General features: G+C 43.2%; 2 protein-coding genes and 2 non-coding genes across 5 annotated transcripts; 3 read left to right on the top strand and 1 right to left on the bottom strand.

The window, feature by feature from the left end:
* Positions 1 to 68: 68 nt before the first annotated feature.
* brat1 (BRCA1-associated ATM activator 1) lies at positions 69 to 8,031 on the bottom strand. Its single transcript, XM_071505521.1, has 12 exons — positions 7,521 to 8,031; positions 6,542 to 6,690; positions 6,285 to 6,432; positions 5,634 to 6,090; positions 4,663 to 4,788; positions 4,458 to 4,549; positions 4,246 to 4,346; positions 3,942 to 4,128; positions 3,530 to 3,603; positions 3,190 to 3,274; positions 2,797 to 3,071; positions 69 to 1,869 (listed from the first exon to the last, which is right to left on the bottom strand). The coding sequence occupies exons 1-12, from the start codon at positions 7,639 to 7,641 to the stop codon at positions 937 to 939; spliced, it is 2,748 nt and encodes a 915-aa protein (XP_071361622.1). The 5' UTR covers positions 7,642 to 8,031; the 3' UTR covers positions 69 to 936.
* On the top strand, positions 8,023 to 15,835 carry LOC139637050 (eukaryotic translation initiation factor 3 subunit B). Of its 2 annotated transcripts, none has more exons than XM_071505524.1 (19): positions 8,023 to 8,243; positions 9,859 to 10,051; positions 10,159 to 10,278; positions 10,371 to 10,428; positions 10,624 to 10,752; positions 10,855 to 11,012; positions 11,667 to 11,798; positions 11,914 to 11,980; positions 12,064 to 12,110; positions 12,224 to 12,434; positions 12,521 to 12,593; positions 12,683 to 12,805; positions 12,913 to 12,991; positions 13,240 to 13,378; positions 13,456 to 13,581; positions 13,837 to 13,914; positions 14,333 to 14,441; positions 14,548 to 14,660; positions 15,266 to 15,835. In XM_071505524.1, the coding sequence occupies exons 1-18, from the start codon at positions 8,144 to 8,146 to the stop codon at positions 14,646 to 14,648; spliced, it is 2,043 nt and encodes a 680-aa protein (XP_071361625.1). In that variant the 5' UTR covers positions 8,023 to 8,143; the 3' UTR covers positions 14,649 to 14,660; positions 15,266 to 15,835. The 2 variants fall into 2 exon arrangements, with proteins under 2 accessions (XP_071361625.1, XP_071361626.1); XM_071505525.1 differs by having other exon boundaries at positions 15,288 to 15,835.
* On the top strand, positions 13,050 to 13,131 carry LOC139637188 (small nucleolar RNA SNORD60). The gene has a single exon (XR_011694564.1). It is a non-coding gene; the product is annotated as a small nucleolar RNA SNORD60 (small nucleolar RNA).
* LOC139637183 (small nucleolar RNA SNORD60) lies at positions 13,621 to 13,705 on the top strand. The gene has a single exon (XR_011694559.1). It is a non-coding gene; the product is annotated as a small nucleolar RNA SNORD60 (small nucleolar RNA).
* Positions 15,836 to 17,424: the final 1,589 nt, after the last annotated feature.

A 17,424-nucleotide genomic window follows, 5' to 3' on the forward strand; every position in this document is an offset into this window, starting at 1 on the left:
GATACAGAGGAAGTAGTAGGAGGGGTGGATTGTGCTGATGGATGAGCAGAGAAATTACACAAAGCTCATAAAGATTAAACTGTACATTTATTTAAAATTCATTTGTGCATAGAAAATTTGATCTCAGTAGAATTGAGTGATGTTTTGATTAAACTGTGTAACAATGTGTGACAGATATAATTGATTTGTATGATTCAGTAATATGAGCATCTGCTACCTGACAAAAATCACATCAAAATATGTAAGTGTCTTTATTTTCAATGGGGTGGGGCATTAAATCAGCCCTGAGCTAATGTGAGTAATGGGTGAGATAAAGCTAAAATACAGATTTTGAGATCAGTCAGGTTGGGTTGTGAGTACATGAGTGTGGGTCTCAGTTTCAGGCCTGTGCAGGACTCTGCTGGTGAGTTGTGACTCCCCTCTGCTGGAAGTAAAGACAAGAGCAACTGCAAAGTATCAAAATATATTGAAGATGAACAGGGATTTAACTATATATATGAAAATATATCATGAAAAGCCATCAAAGATCAACAACTGCCTGCTTGGTGTTTAATGGAGCTGTAATATTAAATGTTAAGAAATTCTCAAAACAGTTGAGGTTTTATCAGCCGGCTTATTCAATAATAGCCAATAAAGAGTGAATACATTGCTCACTGCTGTTTTTTGCAAAGTTGTGTTGCTACCTGCTTAAGTTCACAAACACTATACAGAGCAGTGTTACACACACATGAACAGAAACAGTACGCATCTGTATATCACTGAAAATAGGGGGATTCCTCTTTGACTCAAGTAACCAACATATCACAACAATGTAAAGGCAAATGTAGCCTGAGTTAAGAGTGTGTTGCTCATCACCAACCAACTAACTAACAAACCCACATAAGGCAGTGTGTGTGTGTGTGTGTGTGTGTGTGTGTGTGTGTGTGTGTGTGTGTGTCAGTAACAGTCCACTATGACCTCTTGCCCTGGTTGTGTGTCTGGATGAGTGTGTGCGGCACTCGCAGTCAGTATGTCCTGCAGCAGAGACAGGGGAGAGTTATGGACGTGGTCACTGCTTTGAGTCAGTATGTCCAGCTTCGCGTCCAAATCCAGAGACCTCAACACCTCACACACACCGACACACACGCTGCCGCCTCCCTCGCTCTCACCGTCCTTTCCCATCTCACCACAGTCTTCAGCATCGACCACATGTGCTCCGTGGGCAGCGATGTCTGCCTCTTCAGTCTGATCATGCTTCCTCATCCTCAGTATTTTTCTGATCTCTCGCCCCCAGCCCAGTCCAGGCAGTTCACAGGACACCTTGGCGACTGTTACCATGGCAGCAGTTGCCTCTAACGACATAGGGCAGACGGTTTCTCTGAGTGTAATCAGGAGTTGACAGGCCTTCAGACCCACGGGTCTATCACAGTCAACCAGACCACTCAGCAATGCTGAGACGACTCCCTGCTCCACCAGATTGTTCAGCACAGCGGCCAAATCTGACTCCACACCCTCTGAGTGTGTCCCGGTGTGTGTGTGAAGCGTGTAAGTCTGATCGGAAACCACAGCATATGGGTGCGGCAGGGCATGGTGAGCATCTGAGCCCTTCCTGTAACCACGGTGACCTGAAAAGGCTTCATCCAGCAGCAGCTCAGCCAGCTCCAGAGTGTGAACTTTGACCTCCCAGTCCAGATCGGTGCTGCCCAGAGAGAGGACGGAGCTCACAGAATTCATCAGGAGAGAAGAGGAGGAGGAGGAGGCAGATGACAACACAGATGTGTGAGAGGAGCGTGAAGAAAACCAGGTGATGAAATATTGCACAACTGCCCTCCTGGCGAAGCCCTCTGTGTCCTGGGAGAGAATTTCAAGCAGCCGGCTCACTATGTCAGGCTGGTGGGACACAGACAGTCAGGATTATCAATACAGTCAAGTCTGTGTTACACAAAGTGATGAGAAATGAGAAGAGCATATCACAGTTTCTAGATGGTATAATCCATGAATGAGAATTTCTATAGAAACTGGCAAACTTGATAAAAAAAAACTTTTGAGTGATGGAACTGATGTATTTCTCAGAGGTAAGAGTGAAGCCAAGAATTTTAACCTCTTAATTTTTAATAATAATAATAATAATTATAATAATACTAACTTCAAAACTGAGGGTGGTATATGATAATTGGATGTATGTTTATTTGGTCCAATAATCATGATTTCCCTTTTGTATCTTTTTAGTTTGAGGAAGTTTTCAAACAGCCGAGATATTAAACAGTAATTAGATTTTTTGTTGGTAGCTTAGAGGGGATTTAAGGTGAGGATTTTTCCTTCATTGTTTTGTCTTTGTGTGTTTTCAGTTACTCTGGTTGGCAATGCTGGGAGTTACATGAGGACACCTAAGAGTGATAAACGTTTAATTGCCCCACCACCCACTCTTTGTACCTAGAGGTACAAAGGAAGGTAATGAGGGAGATGTCAGTCAAACACAGGCTGTACACTCCCACACAGTGTTGAGATGAGGGCTTATCAGATAAAAGAATTGAAAGCACAGGCTCTCCCATGGGCGTGTAGGGCCTTTATACTTGAACTTATAGTGCTCAAGGTTTATTATATACTGAACAGGTTAGATACATTCAAGGTCTGCAGCTTCAAACAACTGCTTAGACTCCAAACTTAGTTGTAATCCAACATGAATCAGGAAGTGTTTGTTACACCATTTAACAATATAAATATGAGAACACAATATAAGAAAGCTGGAAAGATCAAACTCAGACGTTGTATCCTACACTGCGGCAAGTTCTTCCCTGTAGTCTTGTGTTTTCCTACCTGCTCCTGTGAGAGTGCTGCCCCCTGCTGCCAGCTCTGTGCCAGTGTCTGTGCCAGTGCAGAGATGGCACTGGCTCTCACGTAACTCTCCGGGTCCTGCAGCGCCTCCCTGAGGAGAGGAGTGCTACGGCAGCCGCCCAGTAAAGCCTCAGACGCGTCACACACACCCCCGGCTGGTTTCAGGACACCTGCCAGTTTTCCCAGAAACTCCACAGTTGAGTCTCTCACCTCCCAGCGCATGTCACACACACGCTTCTTCACCACCTCGCCGAGATCTAACAGGGACACACATGCGACGTAATGTCACTGACACAACCTACAGCCGGTCTGTTGTTTGTGTTGATTCAGGAGTATTTATGAGCCTCAGTGAGGAGGCTGCTGTGGGAACTTTACCTTGTCTGAGCTTGTCTGTCATAGAGGAGAGGTCTTTACTCACACTCATCCACTTCAGTAAGGCCTGGTAGGACTTGTGCAAGACCTGAAAAATATAGATACAGCAATTTTTGAAGTATCCTACAAAACTTTCTAGGTTGGTCAGGACACTCAGACCTATAATCCCAGAGACAACACTCATAACCTTCACATATGCAGCATAAATGGCTCAAACACTTATGATGTAACTAACTGTTGCAGCACAGTGTCGGTGACCAAATGAAGTAAAGGAAAAGTGTTGTGTGTTGTGTTCAATGGACGCGGCATGCATGGACACAGGCACACAGACACACAAACTTACGGTGGGGTCAGAGTCAGGATTGTTCAGATACTCTATCAGAACTGTGAACACCTCTATCAGCTTGTCTTTCACTCCTGAAACACACACAAGGAGAATATTGATCATAATCAAATGTTCACATGGCATTGGTTTTCTGTTTGGATGCAATTTTGTATCCGACTATCCGATTATTTAGACAAATTTAAACTTTGTTTTATTAAGTTAAATTTACTTCGATACCCACATACAGACATTTGGACACTGTACAGAGAAATCCCCTCATCACATACACTAGATTTGTATAATGTGATGTCTCAGAGGATGTTGCCTGTTCAGCTGAAATCAGGTGAATGTTTTTGGCACTGTGGCTGTCTTTCCTTTCACAGTATCTAACAGAGGTGATGTGTTTCTACTGCAGCAGACCGAGTTTTACCTGGGCTGCTGCTGAGACCTGTCAGAGCCTCTAGAGCACTTTTCTGAACTTTGCCACTGCCGATGACGTTCCTGAAAACCTCGCTACAGCCAGCGGGTGAGGAGGAAGAGTCGCCACTGCAGATCCTTAACAATGACAGGACTGCAGTGACGATTAAAGCTGGAGGGCAGGGGAGTAAGTCAGGAGGCTGAGGATATAAAGAGAGGGAGATGAAGAGAGAGAGAGAGAGAGATGTTAGGCTGCTGCACATAAGAAATAAGGTCCATTTCCTCCTCTGTATTCTCAGATGTCCTTGCAGTCTCACCATGAGTGTGATCCGTGGTATGTTTGTCAGACAGACACAGATCATAGAGATACAGGGGGTTTTACTCTTCAGCTGCTCCACCACTGAAAACTGATGCTCTTCTACAGCAGGAACAGAAACAGAAAAAACATATAGTTCATGCTGATGCTAAACAACACACTTTTACTTGTTTGTTTTTTTTGTATATATAAGCATATATCACAGTGTGTTACCTGCAGTGTTTGTGCCCAGAAGAGTCTGACCAGTTATAATGTCCAGGGGCAGCAGTAGTATTCTCACAGCCCGGCCTGTGTGGACAGTGTCTCTGAAAAGAAACACAGGAAAAAGACACAAGCTCAAAGTCTCTACAAACTGAGGTTGTACTGGTGAGGCTCAACCAGCACCGTGTGTGAGAGGGTGTGAAGTCGTTCTGCTTACTGATGGCCTCTGCGGAGAACAGCAGCTGCAGCCTGGATGAGGTCAGAGGGTTTGGTCTCAGTCAACATGGATGACAGAAGATGGACGACATGTTGGTGTGGGACACATTCATCTGCGCTGGAGCGGCTGGAGACAGAATCAGATCAGAATCAGATCAACAGTAACCCGGCCTCCTGAGGCGTTCAGTGGAGCACTTGGTCATTCTGAGTCTCGGCTGAACATGCTCCTCTGGCTAAACAGAGCACTGTGTTTGACAACATCCTCATCTCCTTGACTACATGCAGAGGGTCCAGCTCCAGCAATCAGGACTGAGAAAAACATGGACAGACTTTCAAAACTGAAGCCACTCATTAGAAGTTGCCTTGATTTTATTATCATCACAGTGCAAACTTTTTTCTTTTTACATAATGTTTATGCAGCAGCAGTTTTATTAGTCTGCAGCTGTGTCCTAAATCCATACTGCATATTAATTCTTGATTTGGAAATGTGCTGTTGATGAACACTGTTGCCGTCAATTGGAGGACATCATTTCGTCCCCCCCCTCCCCAAGGAAAAACAAGCGAAAAACAAGGAACAACAGAGCGGCACATAAAGCCCAGTTTATTTTTCTGGACTCCCCCACATGCTTTAAAGAAGGAGTTCAAGTTGCTTTCATCAGGTTTTACCTCAACTGACAGCTACATGAGCTATTTTATCCCATCAGCTGTCAGATTTTTAGACAAAGTGGAAAAAAGTGGTGTGAATTTGACCTGGTTGGCCCCTAGTTTTCATCCTCCTGTTTTTTTAGAAGGTTTTGGTGATCACATTGTATATTATGTGCATTTTTTGTATTTATTGTCATTGTTGCATGTATTGCCATATTTATTGTTCATGCAACCACTGTCTTCAGACTAAATTGCCCCTAGGAAACATTAAAGCTCTTTAAAGCTCCACTCTACTATGTTGGCATCCATATGAGGGAGCTGTTCTACCTGTATGCAGCCAGAACGACGTCCATCAGAGGCAGTGTGAGTTGACGGTAGCCTGCTGTCACCAGCTCCTCCAGGGGGTCTGCGACTGTCTGGAGCAGCTGGTCCCGGAGAGGAGGTCTGGCCTGGGCCAGGAGCAGGCCCAGCAGTTTGAGGGTCTGCACACTCTGATGGAGCTGTGTGTTTTCTTTGGGAACCAGTGAGTCCTTGAGATACTTGGAGATCGCCACGACGACAGCAGTGTAATCTTGGCTGGTTTCCATGGTGACACCTGAGCGCTCTATATCTGTGATGGAGGCTTGTGTCCTCTTGTCATCCCCGTGTTTCTTACCTATGCCGTTACATCCTGCAGACAACACTGGCTGAAAGAACAGCAGGACGTGGGCGAGCGTTTGATTGGCAGCTGAGGCAACAAACAGACTCGTGTCTGTCTGGAGTTGCAGGAGTGGTGCAATGAAATCTGGAGAAGCAAACATAAAAAACACATGTATAAGAATTTAAATCAGGACAGGGTAAAATGCTCTTTCTGAACTATGGATTTAGGCCGACAGTGCATCTTTAGTCTTTACTATCACCTGTCTCTCTCTCATTAAATGCCTTTTTGAAATATATAAAGTGTAAAGAGAAGAGGTCTTATCTCCTATATGAAGTCACCTGCTTCTACAAAGAAACTGAGAGCCTTTGAGTGCAGCAGCATGCTCCTTAAGCCCCGAATCCAGCCAATCCGTAAACAGGGGTCCTCCCAGAGCCCTGCTTCGTGCCAGTGCTGGTGGTTAAAGGCCAGGTCCAGAACAGAGCACTCCTGCAGGGACGGGGGCATCACCAGAGTCAGGTTACAGTCGGCGCTGGCTGGTGTTAGAGTAGGTACTGACAACAGAGTAGTAAAAGGTACAAGGTGTCATGAGTTCTACCTGAAGCATTTTGAAGCCGTCCTCAGTGGCAGCTATTAAGCCGCAGAGTTTGAGAGTGAAGGAGGTGACACCGGGATCTGATGATGTTTTGTAAACCACAGTGGAAATGAATTCAAGCAGACATGGGTAGGCCTCCAGCAGAGCTCCCCCTTCATCAGGAGAGAAAGTGGACATGAGACATGAGTGATACAGATTGATCATCCATCAGTCCATCCAGGGCTGGAACAACCCTCAAAGTCAACCCCCTGTTCCTCTCACTGTTTGTGCATTTTGTATGTTCTGCTTTGCTTTTGCCAGACTACAAATAGCTTCTTCATTTTTGAACATACAGTTTTTTAGGAATATTTACCATGTAAGCATAATATCAAGAGAAATAAAAGAAGTATCAAAAGATGCAGGACCCCTCCCCTCTACAGTGCAGGAGCCATCTCAAGGACCTTATAAATTCAGTTTAGAGATGAAACAATCAGCCGATCAGTGATTATTCTTTTTAGTAGCTTTTTAAGCAGAAGCAGCTTCTCAAATTTGGACCTGAAACTATTAAATACATGCATCGATTTATCAACTGATAAAAAAATATAATCTGCAACTCTTTTGATTATTGATCAATAATCTCTGGTTCAAAGGTATCAGTTGTGAGATTTGCTGCTTTGCTTTCTAAACAGACACTTGAAGGTTTTTCTGTCTCTCTCCTTCTCTAATTGATAAATCATTAGCATCTAATGTGATTATAATATGTTTTGAAAAGTTGGTTGAACAAAGAAAGCAAATTTAATATTTTCCCTTCAGCTCTGGGGAGTTATGATGGGCATTGTCTCTATTTCCTATCATTTTACAGACGAAGCAATAAGTTGAAAACATAATCATCAAATTAATTGGTGGTTAAAGGCTCCTCAAAGCATCTAGACAGTACGAGAGGGAGAGAGAGAGGTGGTGAGAGAGTGATAGAGTGATAATAAAAGGGACCAAGCTCTCCCACCAGTTTCTCCGGTGAACCAGTCCAGCAGTTTCTCCAGGCTGGTGTCATCGGGCAGAGCCCTCCCCGAGTCCACCAGCACCTCACAGACCCGGGGCAGCAGCGACACACACTCTCTGTCCATGGTACCAACTCACCCCTGCGTTGTGTGTAACTTCACATTATAGGCATGTCTGGAAGTATAACTTAAAAATATATATAAGTTTTGCAGTAAAGCTAAAAGCAAATCACAAACTGGTGTGTTTTCTTGTAGTTTTTCTACACGTCCATCTAGCGGGAAATAGTTTCGGATGTACCGGCGTGTGGCTTCCCTCTTCTTTCTTCTGTCGGGGTGAAATCTGAGCGTTATAACTAAAGGCAGCGGCGCAGTTTAGCGATCCCTACAAGTGTGGATAAGTCAACTCATGTGTCAGAAAGCCACCTGCCGCCGGTCCATGTGGTTTACAACTTTACGCTTTACGCGCAGCGCGTCATGCCGCCGATCCGGTTCCGGTGTTACGTTTCCGTCGCATCGTCCATTTTCACGTAGCCGCACATGGTGCCACACCGGCCGAACACCGCCAGCCTCTTCGTTTTTGGGATTTTTGCTCCGTTGTAGCGAGAAAGCCGTCTCGTAGCCCTGTTAAATGCAAGATACGGTGGATATGGTGGACGACCCCGAGTATGAAGAGGAGGAGCCTTCCTTCAGCGACCCCGAGGACTTCGAGGATGATGTCGAGGATGAGGGTGAGCGGCAGCAGGAAAGACGCCGGCTTTGCGGCCTGGTGCTAACAGTTAGCTAAGTGCTGTGCTAACAGTTAGCTCAACGGCAGTGGTACAACAGATGCTACGAAGCTCGCTTGTCACTTTGTTTAACTAACTTCTCGGTAATAGCAGTAGACTGACTACGTGGTAATGGCAGTCAGTTACACAGATACTCCCCCATTTTCATCAAAAGTCATCTCAAATCCAGCTAACATTAGCCGATGTTATCACGGCTCATTAAACGCCCACTGAAGCCTCACCCAGACCCCAGACAGCCTCTCGCCGTGGCCTTGTCACTGTCATTTGGTAAATTTAAACCGCCTATTAGCAAGGTGAAGCCAACAGGAAACATCTTCGGGCACCTGAATGAAAATTAAGGCCAAGACTTTTCCTGCAGCCCGTAGTGTGCGTGAAGCATGAAGCAGCTGGTAATAAAAGATAGCTTTCACATCCGTATATCGTCAATCCTCACCCAGTGTGGAGGGGAGCTGGCTCCTCAACCCCCTTCAGATAAAACCTGAATTATCTGCACAACAGTTTGACCACAGTGCCTCCATTCACTGTCATGCTTTGCATGTGTTTTGTAGCTTTTGCTTTTCCAAAAGAGACCACAGGGAGTTCTGGAAAATTCCTCAGCAAAATGAGAAAAGGAATAAAACACTGTGCTGCCAGATTTATTAGGTCAACATAGCTAGGTTTAAACAACAGTCCTGCTGTAAGTCCTACCTCCAGGCTGTGATATTTAGGCTGTATAGAAACTGATTCAAAGAGGTGATAGTACAACTTTATGGTCAATTAAGGCTGTGGTATATGGTGCCATTGAATCTTTCTTAATTACTCATTTGGTCTAGAAAATGTATGAAAATAAAAGCCCTGAATTGAGTGATGTCTTCAAAAAGTTTATACAAAGCCCAGATACTTCTCATTCACTATCACTTATGACAAAGAAAAGTACCTAACACTCATTTGTAAAGATGAAAATAGAAAAATATTAAAAGTTTTGCCTGAAAAATAATTATAAAGTCATTGTAATTAACCGACTAATTATTGCAGCTTAAACTGTATCCCACATAATTGTACTGAAATAACCTTGTGGTCCACCTATTTCTACCAATGAGAATTGGTCACACATTACAGGCACCTCTGTGTATTACACCACAAACTACAGCTTCCAAAATCACATTAAAGTTGAATTAACATCTTTAAAAACACAAGTTTCACAAAGACTTGACATTATAACCTTCATGACAGCAGAACTCCTGCTTAAACTGTAGTTGTTTTAGGTAGGTGTCCCTAATAAGCTGTGTGGTTTATCATTCACTTTACAAAAGTTAGTAATTTAGGCCATGGGTGGCTGTGTTCATCACAATGTACTATCACTGGGACAGTTACTGTTACATTTTTACTAGACCATCATAACAATGACCATGTGATAACTTCTATTATAACAATAAATGATGTCAATAGCCTCATGTAGGTTTTAATTTAAGAGACTTTGGGCCATGAAAATGTATCGAGAGGCCCACAGCCCCATCAGATAAGAGACTAATATTGATGCTGTCCACTCTGATCCACATCCTTCTCCTCCTCTGTTTAGAGCTCCTGGGTGACATCCTGAGGGAGAAGCCCCAGGAGGCTGACGGCATAGACTCAGTGGTGGTGGTGGACAACGTTCCTCAGGTGGGACCAGAACGTTTGGAGAAACTCAAGAACGTCATTCACAAGATTTTCTCCAAATTTGGCAAGATCACTACTGAGTTCTACCCAGAGGCTGATGGCTTGACCAAAGGGTATGATCCTGTTGTCTCACACATGTGATTCATCTCTGTTGTGTTATGCCTATGTGCTGCCTTAATGTTGAACTTTGGGATGTAAAACGTACCTTTTTCTCATGTAGGTACATCTTCCTGGAATATGCTGCTCCTACTCAGGCCCTCGAGGCGGTGAAGAATGCTGACGGCTACAAACTCGACAAACAGCATACGTTCAGGGTCAACCTCTTCACTGACTTTGACAAGTGAGTGTGCAGTATCAGACAAGACATGTCATACAAGTAAATACAGATGTGTAGGATACAAGAAGATGGATTGTCTGTCTTTGTTTTCTCAGGTACATGAACATCAGTGATGAGTGGGAAACTCCAGAGAAGCAGCCTTTCAAAGATTTTGTGAGTGTTTGCTGTAACAGATGCTACTTCTTACTATTAATTGTACATGGTTTCATACACAGGGTTATTGTTCTCCTTCAGTTTGGTAAAAAGGATTTGACCCTACATAACCCCTGTTAAATTGACCACTTAACATTAACAAACCAAATAAAAAAACTTTAAGTGTCCATTAACTGAGTGTGTGTGTCTGTTCAGGGTAATATGCGCCACTGGATTGAGGACCCAGACTGTCGTGACCAGTACAGTGTGATCTACGAAGCTGGAGAGAGGACCGCCATTTTTTCCAATGATGCTAAGGAGCCAATCACAGTTGAAGAGAGAGCAGTAAGTAGTTGATCAAATGCAGGACTTAAAGAGTCGTATCAGACATGATTCAACAGCACTGGTTAGTTTGCTGACCAATACTGTCTTTGTGTCTCGTTGCAGCGCTGGACAGAGACGTACGTGCGCTGGTCTCCTAAAGGAACCTATCTGGCCACATTCCATCAACGTGGCATTGCATTGTGGGGCGGCGAGAAGTTCAAACAGATTCAGAGGTTCAGCCATCAGGGCGTGTCCCTCATCGACTTCTCACCATGCGAGAGGTAATCAACATTTCTGATTAGCAGCACTGACACTTTATTACCTGATAAAGTGCTTTTTACTGTACGTACATATTTACACGTTAGTATCAGGTGTTTTTGAGCGACGTGTTGGACATGGAAAAGATAATTTACTGCTTGACATCCTAATCCTGCAAATCTTAAACTGTGATCATGAAATGAAGGAAAATTATTCTTCTGTCCCATCCAAAAAGAAATGCAGAGAAACACACTACCCTTTGCATTTCTTCTCTTTATTGGTTAGTCTGAACACCCTTACAAAAAACACAATTTCAGGCTACATTTTAATATTTGATCATTAGTCATCTTAATTCTATCCTGTACAATTGGATAGATGGCTCACAGAAGTTGTTTGCTTTTTAATGCAGAAGAGATGCTGAGCTGGCACCTTCATCAGCGCACAGCAGCATCAATGTGTACATTTTGTTATTTAGAAGAAAAACCAATAGAACATCATTTAAAAGAATAACCATTTACAGTAAACCTTGTGCATCATGTGATCTTGTATATCTCATGGTTAATGGCAATGACCTGGCTATGGCACAAGAAACGTGATTGAATGGTGGATATTGTTAGATGAACTGTGCAGCATCTGAGCCGTCTGACGCCTACATGTGTGGTTGTGATGCCATGCAGGTATGTGGTGACCTTCAGTCCACTGATGGACACCAAGGAGGACCCACAGGCCATCATCATCTGGGACATTCTGACTGGACAGAAGAAGCGAGGCTTCCACTGCGAGAGCTCTGCACACTGGCCCATATTTAAGTCAGTTCACTACGACTTTCTCTTCTTCTTTTGTTTCCAATTTCAACTTCACTGATTTTTTACATGTGTTACTGTTGTGGTGTTTGAATGTACTCTGTTATTTATTTGTTCTCAGATGGAGCCATGATGGAAAGTTCTTTGCAAGGATGACCACAGACACACTGAGCATCTATGAAACTCCAGTAAGTAAACTTACAAGAAGCCTGAAGTTGTATTTATGTTAAGTGTGCAAGTGACATTACAGCCATGTTTCTGCTCCTTCCAGTCTATGGGCTTGCTCGACAAGAAGAGTCTCAAGATTAATGGGATCAAGTAAGAGTCTTTGACAATGAGTTCACGATTTGCTTCTTATGATTAAATGCTTTTATTTGTGAGAGCATCCTGCATGGATAGTTTGACAAAGATCTGTATGTTTGTATCTATAGGGACTTCTCATGGTCTCCTGGCGACAACATCTTAGCATTCTGGGTACCTGAGGACAAAGACATCCCAGCCAGAGTGACTCTGATGCAGATGCCCTCCCGTCAGGAGATCCGGGTCCGCAACCTCTTCAATGTTGTCGACTGCAAACTGCACTGGCAGAGAAATGGAGATTACCTGTGTGTGAAAGTGGACAGGACTCCTAAAGGAACACAGGTACACAGAGGGAGAGATAAAAGGGGGGTGGGAGCTGACTGATAAAAATCAAATGCTAAATCTTTTTTTCTTTTTGTCTATTTCAGGGTGTGGTTACCAACTTTGAAATCTTCCGCATGAGAGAGAAGCAGGTTCCTGTTGATGTGGTGGAGATGAAGGGTAAGAACATAACAAACACAAAAAGTAACAGTGGTTGGTTCCTGCTGACAAAAAAAACCTGATCTATTGTTTGTTTTTTGCCTTTCCAGAAAGCATCATAGCTTTTGCATGGGAGCCCAACGGCAGCAAGTTTGCTGTTCTCCACGGAGAGTCTCCCAGAATCAACGCCTCCTTCTATCATGTCAAAAACAACGGCAAGATTGAACTCATAAGTGAGTAGATCTGACTGACACATGACTGACCTGTTGACACTATGTTGCACTTTCAATGACATCCCAGAAACTTCCGCTGAATGTGCCGCTGTGTCCTTATTCTACAGAGATGTTTGACAAGCAGCAGGCCAACAGCATCTTCTGGAGCCCCCAGGGACAGTTCATGGTGCTGGCTGGACTCAGGAGGTCAGTTAAATCTGTGTGTGTCTGTGTGTTTGCATTTGTGGGAGGGACAGACACAAGAAGCCGCTGATGACAAACCAAATAACTTTTCTGACACCTCGTATGAGAGCTAAGCTCCTGATTCCAACTCTGATCTGAGGCTCACTTGTATTTGCACTTGAGTGTGTGTGTGTGTGTTTGTGTTTGTGTTTGTCTGCACTGGTGAATGCCTTTGTGTGTGTGTGATCTTCACTTTATCTCTCTGTGTGCAGTATGAACGGAGCTCTTGCCTTTGTGGACACGTCAGACTGCACCATGATGTACATAGCAGAGCACTACATGGCCTCTGACGTCGAGTGGGACCCAACTGGTCGCTACGTCGTCACCTCCGTCTCCTGGTGGAGCCACAAGGTACACCCTGCACCCTGCTCCTCTCCCGCCTGACCAGTTTCAAATTCATTCTGACCTTGGTGTGTCTCTGTGTCTAGGTGGACAATGCGTACTGGCTGTGGACGTTCCAGGGCCGTCTTCTTCAGAAGAACAACAAGGACCGCTTCTGTCAGCTGCTCTGGAGACCCAGACCCCCTACCCTGCTCAGTGCGGAACAGATCAAGGTACCGATGTTTCTGTATGTATGTCATGTATGTGTGTGGAGCCAGTGATGACAAACTTAACTTTTCTGACACCTCGTATGAGAGCTGCACTACGGCTCCTGATTCAAACTTTGATCTGAGGCTCACAGCCACAACATCCTCTGTAATTTTACAGCACGTAGTTGAAATTGTGTTGGTTATTTCATGACAAACCATACTCAGGTTTTATGGCCATGCAATTTTTCTTTACAGTAAATATCCCTTTGTCTCTTGCAGATGATCAAGAAGGATCTTAAGAAATACTCAAAGATCTTTGAGCAGAAGGATCGTCTGAGCCAGTCCAAGGCCTCGAAGGTTTGACCCATTCCATTTCTTACCACTTAATCCTACCTGGACTTTGTGTTGGGGATGGTATTTTTAAAAGAATTTTTATTCATTTCTAATGTTTTCAGCTCCATTGGAAACAGTTCAGACTGTTAGCAGATGATTAATATGTTTGAAAAACATTCAATTTTAAGATGTAGAGCATCTTTAAGTCTCTCAGGAAGACTTAAAGCTCTCAGACTGCTTTGAAGCAGAGCTGTGGTATCACAGATTTCAAAATAAAATTTAGCCTAATGATAATGATTCAAGTGATTCAGTGACATAAGGTGAATGTTTACAAGCTCTAACATCAGTGTCACAACACAAGGGTGATCCTGTTACTAGCACAAACAAAGACAGTGTTTTAACACAAGTTTCTGAATGTCTTTGTGTGTCTGTGTGTGAGTAGGAGCTGGTGGACAAGCGCAGGGCCATGATGGAGGAGTACCGTCGCTACAGAGAGACAGCGCAGCAGATCTATCAGGAACAGAAGAGCATCCGCCTCGAGCTCAGAGGAGGTGGGACCTCTCACTGTTACACTCCTAAACCTTCACTTGCTTCCCTCAACAGTTTTCACTTTTATTTAAGAAAATCTCTGACTTTTTGCGTGCGTTTGTGTTCCAGGAGTGGACACCGATGAGCTGGACAGCAATGTGGACGACTGGGAGGAGGAGACCATTGAGTTTTTTATCAACGAAGAAATCATTCCCCTTGGAGATCTGTAGTCCCCTACGCAGGTAACACCTGTTACATGCTGTACATACAGATTGTTTCAAAGGTCCAACACACGATGTATGACGTATTGGAACAACTTTATTTATAAGTTGTCTCATGTGTGGTCAATTGTTGTTCTTGCCTAAATGGAAAATTAGTTCCTGTTAAAGTGTCACCCATACTACAAACACTACCAATATTTTCTTGTTTACCCCTACTTTATGACCATGTAGATAGTTTTATGTGCTAAACTTCTGAGACATTTGCAAAATACAAATGGAGGTGAATGGATTTCAGGATGTGTTGATCAAAACTATGTCTCTCAGTAAAAATGTCCCCTGAAGTACTATCGGCAGTTCTTGTAGACTATTTATCCTGCTGAACTGGGCCATTTGTTGTGCAGCTGCTGAATTTTATGAAGGAACAAACCACAATTATTCGAAAACATGGATCAACAAAATGAGTCACATTTCTGCATCTGCCTTGTGTGTGATGTGTTTAGCTTTTTGAGATTGACAGCTGTATTAATCTCTATTTCCCTCTTCATGTAAATGACCCAAAATGGGAACAGACACTCAACATTCTCGATCTGTATTTAACCTGTTGTGTCTCTCTCTCTCTCTCTCAGTCCATCCATTTTTGTGTGGAAGGAGGAGAGAGGAACTGTGTCATTGATTGGAGAAGGACGACGACCACGCTGTGAATCTTGAGGTTCATCTCAAGCCTCAACCTTCAACATTAGCGACATCATCGAAGCACGCCTTGCGGATCGGCAGCAACACCGAGGGACGAGAGAGGATACTTTGTATTGAATATTTTCTCTCTGTCTCTCACCATCATCCGCCCCATTTTTTTTTCTCTGTGGAACTTGATATTTAGTAATACTGCCTCCATTTTTCTATTCATCAATTGGAGTCACTCACTCGAACCTCAGCCCCGTCTCTTATTGGATTCTTCCTCTTGGGGGTTGCATTTGAACTAGCTTCACCATGCTAGTGTGTTATCACAGGGCAGCACAGAGTGCCATACCAGTGGGGGCTGGAGGTATTGTGACTAAACAAGTAGCCTTGTTAAGAAATGTGTTGATGTGGCGCTATAGCGGCTTGTATCCTCCTCCTTTCAGACTAGGCTTTCACACAGGGAGGGGTTGTGCAGTGGGAATAACTTTAAATAAACATTCAAACTCAGTATTACCTGGCTCTGTCTAAGTGTTTGGTTCTTTATTCTAGAGGGAATTAGCTGTTCTCTTGTTCTGGTGGGAATCCAGCTTCAGTGACATGATCACAGCCACTGAGCTAAATATTTAGGTAGTTCAGAAAGAATCAGTTGATAAAATAGGAAATTAAACGGCAACCTTTTTGATCATTATCAGGCAAAAGTGCCAAAAATTCTGTGGTTCAATCTTCTTAAATGTTAGTATCTGAAGCTTTTCAGTTTTGATATAATTGTGAATTGCATTATCAAAGGACACGCAATTTGCAGTTGTTTTTGACCGTTGGTTGCAGGTTTGGGTTTACGTGTTTCTGTGTAATCCAATTTAAACTGCCTCGCCTAATCTGTTTAGAGCTGGTAACCCAGGTACCCCATGATCTGATCCTGCCTTGATAATAAAGATGCTGTGGAGGTTTCTGCAGTATACAATCCACAGCAAGATGTTTATCTAATACATCATGATATCTTCATCTGAAGAGGACAGTACATCCCACACTAGGGAAGTAAACACTGAGCATAACAGACACTGGCACTTTTGTAGGGCTGGTTCAGTGATGGTGAATCATGAAGCCATTTTTGTTAAATGGTTTGCAGTAGCCCTGTCCAAACGCATGTTAGTTTAGCCTTTACATGTGCAACTATGAAATTAAAGACGCATACCAAGAGATATGATGTACTGAAAAAAACTTTTTTTTAAAATAGGATTCTATTAAAAAAAAGCCAATTTTGCATGATTTTTATCTTTACCCTTGAGTTCTTCAGAGCTTATGTAATCAAAATACAGGCGTTACTGAAGTACATTCTCCTCGGCTCAGCCTTATCCTTGAGGTAGAAACTTGGGTTTAAACCTGTTTTGTTTGGAACAAATCACATCTCACAAACAGATTACTACAGTTCCTTAGAACTGCAGTTAAAAATGCAGCTGTGTTTCAGCCCAATTCCAGCCGCTGACACATCACCCAGCTGGCACTAGAGGCTGATGTGTCTGATGTTAAACTGTCAGGGAAATGTGCCTAAGGGGACATTTCTTTCAGCTCAGATGAAATCACATTTTACTATTTCTATCTTTCATCATAGTCAAAAATATTTACAGTCGAAGTCATGAAGTCAAAGTCATAAAGCTCACTCACTGTTTAAATATTTTAGACAATCTGTCATAAAGGGGAAAATTACGCCTCAGTTTTCTCATAGATTTTAAACCCATTTAATCTGTTTGCAGAAAGTAAACCATGGTACAGTTTTTTATTGTTTGTGAGGAATAAATAAACTGGACTGAAAACATTTTTTTAAGATGTCCGTAACTACAGTATAGTTGTGCGTTTCATATTCAACGTTTGTGTCATTGGTATTGACACAAACCACATATGCAGAAACTCAGTTGATTCAGTTAGGTTCATTAGTCAGTACGGTTAATCCCTAATGGAAATATGGAGTCAGACACTGTTTTTCTGTCCCCAGCGAGAACGCTGACACTATGGGCAGCAGAGATATTTTACATCATTAACCATAACGGACCAAAGTGTATGTTCATACTTTCCTGTACAGATTTTCACTGTGTTGTATGATTAAGTGAAC

Source organism: Trachinotus anak, unplaced genomic scaffold (assembly GCF_046630095.1).
Source record: "Trachinotus anak isolate AG129_WGS33_773 ecotype Australia unplaced genomic scaffold, CSIRO_AGI_Tana_v1 ptg000019l, whole genome shotgun sequence".
NCBI classification, from domain to species: Eukaryota; Metazoa; Chordata; class Actinopteri; order Carangiformes; family Carangidae; genus Trachinotus; species Trachinotus anak.